Source organism: Sprattus sprattus (assembly GCF_963457725.1).
Source record: "Sprattus sprattus genome assembly, chromosome: 5".
In the NCBI taxonomy this organism is placed as follows: Eukaryota; Metazoa; Chordata; class Actinopteri; order Clupeiformes; family Clupeidae; genus Sprattus; species Sprattus sprattus.
Window position 1 is genome coordinate 40,403,090 of NC_137924.1, and position 12,500 is coordinate 40,415,589.

The 12,500-nt window shown below is 45.7% G+C and overlaps 2 protein-coding genes across 2 annotated transcripts in view; one reads left to right on the top strand and one right to left on the bottom strand.

Moving 5' to 3' along the window:
- LOC308366195 (endothelin receptor type B-like) overlaps positions 1-3 on the top strand; it is a gene marked incomplete at both ends in the record, with an annotated part of 10,782 nt that extends 10,779 nt beyond the window's left edge. Inside the window, one exon of the mRNA XM_080839830.1 lies at positions 1-3. This exon is cut by the window's left edge and continues 78 nt beyond it. Coding sequence (XP_080695956.1) covers positions 1-3 — 3 coding nt within the window.
- A 2,812-nt stretch (positions 4-2,815) lies between these two features.
- LOC308366197 (FHF complex subunit HOOK-interacting protein 1A-like) overlaps positions 2,816-12,500 on the bottom strand; it is a gene marked incomplete at both ends in the record, with an annotated part of 13,347 nt that continues 3,662 nt past the window's right edge. Inside the window, 10 exons of the mRNA XM_080839832.1 lie at positions 2,816-3,006; positions 3,337-3,457; positions 4,991-5,169; positions 5,543-5,852; positions 6,198-6,889; positions 7,195-7,379; positions 7,664-7,743; positions 8,046-8,213; positions 8,359-8,445; positions 8,856-9,014. Coding sequence (XP_080695958.1) covers positions 2,816-3,006; positions 3,337-3,457; positions 4,991-5,169; positions 5,543-5,852; positions 6,198-6,889; positions 7,195-7,379; positions 7,664-7,743; positions 8,046-8,213; positions 8,359-8,445; positions 8,856-9,014 — 2,172 coding nt within the window. The remainder of the gene's footprint in view (positions 3,007-3,336; positions 3,458-4,990; positions 5,170-5,542; positions 5,853-6,197; positions 6,890-7,194; positions 7,380-7,663; positions 7,744-8,045; positions 8,214-8,358; positions 8,446-8,855; positions 9,015-12,500) is intronic.

Consider the following 12,500-nt stretch of genomic DNA (forward strand, 5'->3'; position numbering starts at 1 on the left):
TAAGTGTGTGCCTGTATGTCACTGCCCGTTTCTATTTGTGTGTGTGTGCCATGTGTGTGTGCGTGTTTATAAAGGAGGTTAAATTATGTACTTATCTGTTTTTCTATACAATTAAAGTTTTAACTCCTCAACTGGAGTGCTTTGTACGGGTGGTAAGCTGTGTGTGTGTGTGTGTGTGTGTGTGTGTGTGTGTGTGTGTGTGTGTGTGTGTGTGTGTGTGTGTGTGTGTGTGCGCGCATGAGAGAGAGAGAGAAAGTTCTTTGGGGTTGGTGGATGTAAGCAACTCAGAGGCACAGTTTGTGTATGAGAGAGAGAGAGAGAGAGAGAGAGAGAGAGAGAGAGAGAGAGAGAGAGAGAGAGAGAGTGTGTGTGTGTGTGTGTGAGTCCTTGGCGGTTGGTGGGTGTAAGTAAGTCAGAGGCACAGTGTGAGTGTATGGCTCAGATATTTTTATTGCTCAGAAAATCAGTTCATACAAAACACCCCTGCTGCAAAATACACACCCTCAGAATGAGCAGTGATTGGGAGGCACACATACAGTTACACACACGCATACACGCACACACACACACACACACATGCACACATGATCTTACTGCATTATTGACATTTCTGTAGTGCAATGTAAACATATCATATGTACATGAACTCATTGGGTAATTGCATATACCATACACATTTCCAGAGAAATAATAACATATAGAGAATATGTGCAGACAGATTATTATGACATACATATTTCACATTGAAGTGATATTGTTTCTGACTTTCCTCTCACTGTGAATGTTCAGACAGATATGATGAAGTCAGAACAGACACTTTACTGGTTAAAGACATACATTGGCAAGAATGGGGGGGCCACGTTAATGGTTGTAAATGGGAAGTGTTTTAAGAACAAAAAAAGAAAATGTGGCACAAATATATTTAGGGCAAATTTGGGCAGACATTCAAAAGATTGGATTAGTTAAACCATGAACCATGAAATTGGACACAGGTACTCAGAAGGCGGAATGGATATTGTGTGATGCCTGGAATGACACCCTGGGGCAGGTGAGCGACACCATGGGGCAGATAAACGATCTGTGGGGCAGATAAACGACACCGTGGGGCAGATGAACGACACCGTGGGGCAGATGAACGTCACCGTGGGGCAGATGAACGTCACGTGGGCAGATGAACGTCACCATGGGGCAGATGAACGTCACCGTGGGGCAGATGAATGTCACCGTGGGGCAGATGAACGTCACCGTGGGGCAGATGAACGACACTGGGGCAGATGAACGTCACCGTGGGGCAGATGAACGACACCATGGGGCAGATGAACGTCACTGGGGCAAATGAACGTCACCATTGGGCAGATGAACGTCACCGTGGGGCAGATGAACGTCACCGTGGGGCAGATGAACGTCACCGTGGGGCAGATGAACGTCATGTGGGGCAGATGAACGACACCATGGGGCAGATGAACGTCACCGTGGGGCAGATGAACGTCACCGTGGGGCAGATGAATGTCACCGTGGGACAGATGAACGACACTGGGGCAGATGAACGTCATTGTGGGGCAGATGAACGAAATTGTGGGGCAGATGAACGTCACCGTGGGGCAGATGAATGATATTGTGGGGCAGATGTACCTACATTGGAGACAGCCTGTGCTTTTGTTAAATGTACTAAACCTGCGGCTGATTGAGTAATCAACATCTGTCATTGCCCTCTAACTGCCATTTGTGGAGCTCATAACTGGATGGCATCACTCAATTACAGGTGTAATTAAATGGGATCGTTGAACCGTCAACCAACATTAAAAGGAATCAAAAAGTATAGCAACCAGGAAATAGATATAGATGCTTATAAGATGTCATCAAACATAATGACATTAATTCTACACCACTCAAAAAAAAAGAAAACTCAGACTATTTGTGCGGCTATAGTATTAACTAACTCAACAGTGACAGGCATTTATACAGAGGGAAGTGGATTGGAAAAGAGATGGCAAGACAGAGAGGCAAACAAAAGTAAAGGTTGTTTTTAACATGGGACAAATTATCAAAACTGGTGCTCGGAATACTGCTTCCATTGTTTCTGGAAGTTTCTCTTATTCACGCATGAACTTTCACCACAAAACAGACGTGCGCTGTCCCCCTGCAGTTTTCATACTCACAACAGAATACGCAACCAGTCACTCCTTGCGCTTCAAAAATCCAACATTTCCCTCAACCCTCCCACGCATGCATATGTATAAGTCAGAAGAGTGTGACTTGACTTGTCATTATGCACTTCTGCTGCAGGCAGAATGCGGTTTTAGCCACTAGCGGTCTGTTCGTACGGACCACGTCATGTTTTTAGGTGCACGCTGTGTCGGAATTATGCAGGTGCTAACGTGTTAATACATCTGCCCCAGAGTCTCTGCAAGTGTAAAGGCTGGATAAGGATTGTGAAGGCAGTAAAGGAAAGTGCAGACTGGGAGACTGAAGACACAGGGACACGTCAGTGTAGTGACTGAGTTATGAAACAAAATCAGTCAAAGTCAGTCAAGGCTATAGACGGAGTAGCAAAGGGAGAGAGAGAGAGAGAGAGAAAGGGGGAGAGGTGGAAAGGACAGCAAGGTGATAGAGGGAGAGAAACCAAAGGGAGGTCGATCTGAGTGGGTGTTACAGATGTTGTGTGTAACATGCCTACTGAGTGTGCCGGATGTTGAGTGTTTCATGTCTGGTGGGTGTAACCGATGTTGAGGGAGAGCTCCACAGATATTAAAAGGGTGAAAGTCAGGCTCAGGAGGGAGCTGGTGTGGGACGAAGATGGCCGCGTGTGGTGGAGCTACTCCCCAGTCGGGTCCAGTACGGTGGCGTGCTCCTGCGCGAGAGCGGCCAGCTCTTTCAGGAACTCTCCGAAGAGAACGGTGGCGTAGACGCGACTCCTCCACGCCGGTGGGATCTTGGGACACCGTGGGAGGGGCCTCAGCACTTGACCAATGGGAAACCAGCTCTCTCCATTCTCTCCCGTTCGCTCTGACAAGGAGAAAAAGAGGAGTAGACTTGTAGGTGCTAAATCATAATTTAATGAATTTGGTGATTTAGTAATATTTGCTGCATAAATGCTGACTCATGTTTTAGGACGGACTTATGTTTAATGACTTTAATTTAATGTGTTATAATGTACCGACATGCAAAACCAGTGATTTTGGGTGTTCCTGTTTGCCTAACTTTGCCTTCTTTGTTCTGTACCTAACTGAATGCATTCTGCCTTAAATTCGGATTAATTTGTATGACGTGTGTTTTGTTTTGCTGAGTCATGCTTCAGGTTTTTTTGTGTGTCAGTGAAACACGTCCCCTCCTCACCTCTCTCCCTCAGGGCCTGATCCCTGGCCAGCAGGTAGAGCCCAGCCTCCCGCACCAGCTCAGCAAAGCCCACATGCTTCTCAGTAAAGCGCTCCAGCTGATCTCTCACTGATACCAGGACCTACCCAGTCACACACACACACACACACACACACACACACACACACACACAGACACAAACAGAATAAATAGTATATCTTGTGTCTGGACAGTCCATCATCGCACGCTCACACACACACTTATATACATATACAGTATATATATGGATGCATACATGTGCACAAAACAAGCAAGCATTCTCAACAGTTGCAATCAGCTTTTCCAGTGTAATAAAGCATGTTAAAAATACCAGCGCCATCAACAGATTGAAAATAAAATCATTCTAAAACAGGTGGATGGAGGGGGGCTGTAGAGGGAGTGGCAGTAGCAGATTAATATGTGTAAGCACAGTGAGAGCCACTGCACCAAGACAAATTCCTTGTTTGTGCAAACTAACTTGGCCAATAAAAGCTGATTCTGATTCTGAGAATTAAAGAGAGTGAGAGAGAGAGATTAAGGCGGAAAAGTGGAAAAGGCAGCAAGGTGACAGAGGAAGTGTAAGAAACCAAAGGGAGAGAGGGAGGACGATCTGAGTGTGAGAGAGGAGTCAACTGGATAGAGTGCGTGGGAGAACGTGCGTGAGAGGTTTACCTGGATGAGTATGAGAGAAAATGAGACCGAGAGAGGTGTACCTGTGTGTGTGTGTGTGCGTACGTGCACCTGGTAGAGTGTGAGAGTGTGTGTGTGTGCGTGTACCTGGTAGAGTGTGTGAGAATGTGTGTGTGTGCATGCATGTACCTGGTAGAGTGTGTGAGAGTGTGTGTGAGAGAGGCGTGTACCTGGTAGAGTGTGAGAGTGTGTGTGTGTGTGTGTGTGTGTGTGTGCGTTCTTGTACCTGGTAGAGTGTGAGAGTGTGTGTGTGCGGCGTGTACCTGGTAGAGTGTGTGAGAGTGTGTGTGTGTGTGTGTGTGTGTGTGTGTGTGTGTGTGTGTGTGTGTGTGTGTGTGTGTGTGTGTGTGTGTGTGGTGTGTGTGTGTGTGTGCATGTACCTGGTAGAGTGTGTGTGTGTGTGTATGTGTGAGAGTGTGTGTGTGTGTGTGTGTGTGTGTGTGTGTGTGTGTGTGTATGTGTGTGTGCATGTACCTGGTAGAGTGTGTGTGTGTGTATGTGTGAGAGTGTGTGTGTGTGTGTGTGTGTGTGTGTGTGTGTGTGTGTATGTGTGTGTGCATGTACCTGGTAGAGTGTGTGTGTGTGTGTATGTGTGAGAGTGTGTGTGTGTGTGTGTGTGTGTGTGTGTGTGTGTGTGTGTGTGTGTGTGTGTGTGTGTGTGTGTGTGTGTGTGTGTGTGTGTGTGTGCATGTACCTGGTAGAGTGTGTGTGTGTGTGTATGTGTGAGAGTGTGTGTGTGTGTGTGTGTGTGTGTGTGTGTGTGTGTGTGTGTGTGTGTGTGTGTGTGTGTGTGTGTGTGTGTGTGTGCATGTACCTGGTAGAGTGTGTGTGTGTGTGTATGTGTGAGAGTGTGTGTGTGTGTGTGTGTGTGTGTGTGTGTGTGTGTGTGTGTGTGTGTGTGTGTGTGTGTGTGTGTGTGTGTGTGTGCATGTGTGTGTGCATGTACCTGGTAGAGTGTGCGGACTCCGGGCTGGAAGAGTGGCTGGGTGGAGAGCAGGAAGGAGCGCAGCAGCGGCTGGGGGAACGCCGCCAGCTGGGCCAGGATGCCCGTCACCAGCAGGTTCACCTCGATGGAGTTCTCCAGGAGGTTCTCCAGCCGGGAGAGCAGAACACTGATAAATGGGCCTACGGAACCAGGAGCATACGTCAAAGACAGTCAGACACTCAAACTCCTGACTGGAGAGGAAATACATATTTAGTTTAAAGTAGTGATAGGATGATTTGGAAGGTAAAAGCTATTTTATTAACATTAAGGTTATGGTTTAGCCATCATGGATCAATGTGCTGTGCATTCACAAACATAACTGGCAGGTGTAGCCCTTATCTCTGATTTGTAAATAGTCGAACCATAGTTAGATTTTAGATAACTGATAGACAGTACTCTATTCTACCTTCATGATACCAACTTGACCATTAAGACAGATTTACGCCAATATTACTGCAAAATAAGCCTTTCTTAGTACCACTAGTCACATAATCTCTGCTGAAACCAACAGACCTGTGAAGGGCACGTCATGCCCGGGTTTCAGGCTTTTGGTCAGATCAGCTTCTGGAAGTTTCAGCAGCTCTGCATCCTCAAAGCTTAATTCCACCTCCTCATGAAAGGCAAAGGACAATCGCTGAACACGCTCACGGAATTCTTCATCTCCCATGATGCTCTCCGCCTCCTGGCCTAGACTCTGAATGAGCTGCAGGCACTGGGAAACAAAGTCCTGGGGATGCTGGGAGTTGTACTCCTGAAGCGGGTGGGAATTGTAGTCCTGAAGCGGGTGGGAATTGTAGTCCTGAAGCGGGTGGGAATTGTAGTCCTGAAGCAGTTGGGAATTGTAGTCCAACCCGTTCTGGACACAGTCTTGAATGCTGGCGCAGGTCTGTGTGTTTGACTCATCAATGGAGACATCCATCTCAGGACCCAGCCCATTAGTCAATACAATTTCTGTCTGTGAGTGTGAGTGAGTGTGTGTGTGTACAGGTACACTTTGAACAGTGGACAATTTGTGTGAGTCTCTATGTGTGCTCTGAGGAAGCGTGTTTGTGAATGAGTGTGTGTCAGAATGTATCTGGGTGTTAGCATGAGTGTGTGAGTGTGTGTTTGAGTCCAGCTCTGCGGTGGACGAAGCTGGTTTACGCGGGCGTATGCGCGCACTTTGCACCGTGGTTTGCGCGCTCGGGTTGTGTGTCCGGATGTTTGTGTTCGTCTGACCGGTGCTGGGAGCGGCAGGTGTGTGCGCATGTTGGTGTGTGTGCGTGTGTGAATCCCTCCGGCTGATGAGGCTGTAGACCAGCACGTCGTCCTGAAACTCAGCCTCCTCCACGTAGGAGCCCTGGATGAAGGAGATGGCGCTCCGGCGCATCTCCACCAAGTGCTGCGGCGGCTCCACCGGCTTCACCGGGGCCTCCGCCTCCACCTCCACCTCCACCTCCGCCTCGCTCTCCATCCCCGACTCGAACATGTCGTCCCACTCCAGCTCCTGCAGGGTGTGGACGCTCTGCCCGCCAGAGCTCGCGTCCGCAGGGACGTGCGCGGAGACGGGCGCGAGTGAGAGCGCCTGAGAGGAGCTGATGAAGGGGAGAACACCGTCGTCCTCCTCTCTCTTCCTCGCCTCTCGTTTCCTCTCACGCGCCTCCTCTTTCTGTCGCTCCTCCTCCTCGTCTCGGTAGTCTTCGGGCGAGGGGCGGAGGCCGTCGTAAGGGGCGGACCAGACTTGGCACGCCCAAACGCAGGCACCAATGATGTCGTGGGCCTCCCTCAGGTACTGCAGGTAGTTGCTGTCTGTCAGGGAGTCGCCGCCAAGGAAACGCCAGTATCCCACACTGGCACTGCTGGTCAGGAGGTCATCTAGGCCTGTCAGAACACAGAGTCAAAGATGAGTGAATGAGGCTTCTCTAGGCTACTACTGCCTTCTCTACATTATCCAATTACATTATCCACAGAGACTACACTACCCATAACACCAACTGCATAACTACAGAATTGATGTCCCAAATGTACCCACTATGTTCTACTAATAAGCGACATCACAAATCCATTACTGCATGCTGACCAATCAACACTTAAATTCATTTTGAATTTCTGAAAACTTTAAGCTATGCCCTTGGAAAACCATGCCAGCCAATGGCTGTATCCCAGATGGGATTAGAATACATTACCCATATTTCCCTTTAGGAAGCCCTCTGTGACCTTTGACCACAGGATGCAGTCCTGTTGCATGTTGTTCTGATGTAGAAAGGTTGGAGTGAGAGAAAGATAAGCAGCGGCGGAAGAGGAGTAACAATCCCTTTCTCTCAGTTTCTCTCTCACTCCACTCAGCACGTGTGAGCAGGGGATCAGATACCTGGAAACACACACACACACACACACACACACACACACACACACACACCAAGTATAAACAAACTAAACATAAAGAAGCTAAAGTACACCCACAGATACAAAAGAGACATGACTTGGGAAAGACACAAATTAGATGCTTTTGTGTGCTTCATCCAAAGAATGTCAGTCAGATTGTCAGTCTACTCAGGTAGATTCTAGATAGATTAGAATATACCTTCACAGATTTACACATTAAACCTGTGCATGAGAAGGTCTCTGTGTGTGTTTCTACACATGTGTTTTCACCTGAGAATGAGTTGTAGCATGACGTCCTCACAGTGCAATCCAATTAGAGTGCGAAACAGAGCCAGCGACACTGTACCTAACTACACGGAAGAGAGAGTGAGGACACCTACACACATAAACCAACCACACACACACACACATACACACACACACACACACACACACACACACACACACACACACACACACACACACACACACACACACACACACACACACACACACACAGAAACACATACCCCTCCTCCCCTACACACGTACCCACACACTTGCATATGTGCACAGACTATGTACACATGTGGACTTTACTACAAATTGTACCATGAACAAGAAACACACAGACACACACACACCAAAGCGACATAATAACACACAAACATGCCTGGAAGGGTGTGTTGATGCGGCTGACCAGTGTATCCAGGATGTGCACATTGTCATGGCGATGCATCAGAATGAATGACAGGAAGGTGTGGAGGAGGACGGGGTCAGAGATGCTGCGCAGGAAGAGCTCCAGGTACGCTGTCGACGTCATCACTTCCTCCAGAGTGAGCTGAACCAATCACGGCCCACAAAAACACGCACAGATCATTCAGGGCAAAGCTGTACTAAACTAAATAATAAGGCAAAAAAGAAAGAAACAAACCAACACACACACACACACACACACACACACACACACACTCGCTTGTACATACCTTATGAAGAGCTGGGGCTAAAACAGGCACCAAGAAACCATTATAGATGTAGCCCAACAACTGAGACCGTATGGAGGGGTGAGCTACCTGCACATGACAGACAAATCAATAGGAGATGCTAAGGGTCAGGACACATGTGGGACATGTGTGTGTGTGGGTTATAATAGGTAGAAAACAAGAGTCATCATAAAAGCCTCCTTATCATACCAACAACGACCATGGAGAGCACTGCATCATTGTCACAAAGGTCATACACTAGAGTCTGCCAATGGAGAGTGGATGTGATGGGTGGTCACTTGTGATAATCTGTCTGACTGTTACATCCAATTTATGCTTTCATGCTCTGCCACTAATTTTTGTGTGAATAAAGATTGATCTAAAGACAGATTTTGTATCAATTTTTTTGGGGTAATGCATAGGACAAGGTATAGTGTATATTGCATGCGTGTGGGTTTGTGTGTAATCTCTGTATGCATTAGTGAGGGCGGTTCATGTACCTGGCTGACTGTGCTGCAGAACTGCAACGAATGGAGGAAGTGGATGAGTGATGGCACCTGCAGCCAATCGGCCGACTGTAAACTGTGCCAGCCCTCACTGTAGACCTCCAGTCTCGCTGGGAGGGAAGAGTAGAGTCCGGAGAGACCTGTGGCTAACACCTAGACACACACACACACACACACACACACACACACACACACACACACACACACACACACACACACACACACACACACACACACACACACACAAATAAAATATAAACACACACACACACACACACAAAGAAAATTTAAAAAATGCACACACAGATTTTGCTTACAAACCCATACTATGAAATAATAAGAAATAGTTAAAAGTGTCTAGGCAAGTAGTATATATTGTGAAAAATGAAAAAATGTGTGTGTGTGTGTGTGTGTGTGTGTGTGTGTGTGTGTGTGTGTGTGTGTGTGTGTGTGTGTGTGTGTGTGTGTGTGTGTGTGTGTGTGTGTGTGTGTCTGTGTGTGTGTGCAAGCACGCACGCCTGTGCGGGAATGTCTGTGTGTATTAAGGTCAGTGTGTAATCCCTGGAAAAATCATCCGGCTAAAAAACTAAATCGTGTGACTCAGATTAAATTCTGACGTAGATTAACAAATAGCACAGAGCGTAAAAGGGAAGAAGAAGAGGCTGCAATGCTGGAAGAGAAAATGACAAGTGTGACGGAGAGAGTGAGTGTGTGTAATTAAAATAATTATCTCTGGAAAGGGAGTTTCTCAGTGTTTAATGAAAGATTAGAGAATGCTTTTAATCAATTTGCTGCTGGTTAATCTTCCAATCCACCCAACACAATCTACAGCCACACATCGCTCTCGCTCGCTCCTACTAACAACCCCCCCCCCACACACACACACACACACATACACACACACACACACTGTCACTCTCTCTCTTCCCTTAACGCACACTTACACAAACACACCTACACACCACAAACTACAAAGCGGGTTAATTCAAACTACACAACAATACTGTGCTACAGGCTAAATGGGACATTCAAGCCAGTTCCAGTCAAAACTATTTCCCATCAGTGCGTGAAATGATGGTGGAATGAATCCTCCATATTGCCAGTATCATCTGAAAAAACCTATAGCATTATGGTATTAATGATAATTCTGTTGAAGTCATCAGGATTTAACTGATCATTGGAAAGGCCATTTGTCACAGAGGATCCGGGGAAATTAATAAGTTGTAAGAGCTGAATCATGGCTAACACCTCTCTAACTTCCAGTTCCTAGAGAGTGAGAGAGTGAGAGAGAGTAAGAAAGAGAGAGTAAGAAAGAGAGAGTAAGACAGTGAGAGAGAGAGAGAGAGAGAGAGAGAGAGAGAGAGAGAGAGAGAGAGAGAGAGATTTAAACTCCTTCTAGTCCTTGCACTGGATTTACTAAGCATTCCTCCCCTCTTATCTTCCTATTCTTCGTTTGTAGTGATGAAAATGGGGTCAATCCCCAAGGGAGGCATCTCAGGCCAGTGTCCTTGCCAAAGTAAAGGAATCTGCACTAACACAGACCAACTGATCACGGCGAGTGAGTGTGTGAACCCATCATTCTGTTTCTAGTGGCATGTAGGGCCCTATGAAATCCGTAATTAGTTTTTTTGCCAATTTCTCTTTTATTTTTTCCCAATTCTGTTTTTTCAGTTTTTCTATTGTTTTATATATTCAGTTTTATATATTTTTTTAATCATTAAATCATATACGTCCAAACAAACTGTACTCAGGACACAGGCTACTAGGTTACACACACATTTTCATCTGTGTGGGTGACAGACCTATGTTGTAATAGGGTAGGGGTTGTAGAGTGGCAATGGTAGTATAACCCCAAAGACTACAAATACAGTTTCATTTACTATCGTTTTAAATTTAAGTCTATAGAAAACATTGCGGAAATATTTGGGGGGAGATTACCTTCTGGTTTCTGGTTACAATACTTGTACTGAGTCAGTAAGCCATGTTAATTATGATAGCCTGCATGTACATTTCAAATCTTATGGTTATTCTTAAAATATTCAGATGCTTCCCTCAATGGCCAGAAGAGCCGTCGTTTAGGGGTGAAAGATGATGACAAATCTAGGGGCCCGGGGTGGGGGGGGGGGGGGGGGGGCAGGGGGGGGCCACAATGTTAGCTTCCCTTTCTATGACTTAATCATTACGCATAGGCATATCTTATATTCATACTAATCCATCAGAGTTAAAACAAAGCCAAAAAAAAAATTATTTCTTCCCCCCCCCCCCCCCCCCCGAAGATAGATTAAACTAGCTGCACAGGTGCCCTGTGGTTCACGAGAAATAGCACAGCTCGCCTCGTCCAACACCACGAAGTTGGAGTGACTAATGTTAGGAGATAGCGATTAGCCAGCTTTCAACATTACTGCGTTAACCGAATGACACTGACGTTTAACGTTACATGGGGTCAGCAGTGTAAAATAGTCGGCTGACATTACAAAATGAAACCACTAGATATCATCCACAGAAAAGATCAGTAAGGTTATAATTCGTCAAACGTTATAATACGCTGTCAATAAAATCCCAGTAGCAGTAGGACACAGTTTTCCATTCTTACATGAGTGTTTACTAAAACTAAACTGCTATGGTAGCTTATTGACATGAGTCTTAAGCAGGGGCTTAGCTTACATCTTGCCGTCCTCATACAATAATAAAGTGAAGCTGAGCTATGGCATTATTAAGCCAATTTTTAATGTTAATGCCAAGACTAGGTAGGTTAGTTTTCATCAGTTGTTCCATAAAACAAAACCACAAATGTGCACAAAAGCAATATGAAATTAAACCTTTATATACTGCTACTCCAGAATCAGCTGTAGCCTCCTCTGACCCCCACCCCCAGCACTCCAAAGATGCTGATGGTGGTGAGTGAGTGAGGTAGACACTTTTGTTATTTTGACTCATTAGTAAACTGCTGTACCATTGGCAATTACTTACACATTAGTCTCAGCTTTTTTTTATTCTGTAATGAATGGCAAAATGTAGATTTATTTATAAGTCTACTTAAGTCACTGTCCTTTTGGTCTACAGAGCCAGGCCACTATACCCAACAAATAGCAGAACCCAAAGTGACTACAGGCAGTGAAGGGGATAGTGAATAATAATAACATGACATAATAAATCCCAGTTACTCTTTGTTGAGTGGTTATTTGAAAAAAAAAAAAAATAACGAATTGGATGTATAGCGTCAGGCACGGTCAAGAACATAGAGGAACAGAAACAAATTATAATACATATAGTCTAAGAAAAAAAGTTGTGTGAAATTGATCTTCTTTCAGGGGGCCCAGAATTCCTAGCAACGGCCCTGATGGCCAGTGTTATTTTCCTGTGTTAGTCTTCAACAAGTGACCATATTTCCGGTTTCCTGTAAAACCACCAAACAAGAGAGGTTGATATAATGAGAATTTCCAAGTTGTTGTTTCACTGCCTCTGATGACATCTTATATATGCATGTGGTTTGCTGTTAAACTGTTGCCAATAATTGATTTCAGAAGGTTACATCAAAAAGACATTTCCAACACGCCACACTTTTAATATCTGTGCTCCATATCGAACATGGCTATAGTGTCCAGACCATAAATGCACATCTCATAATGAGAGATCTCT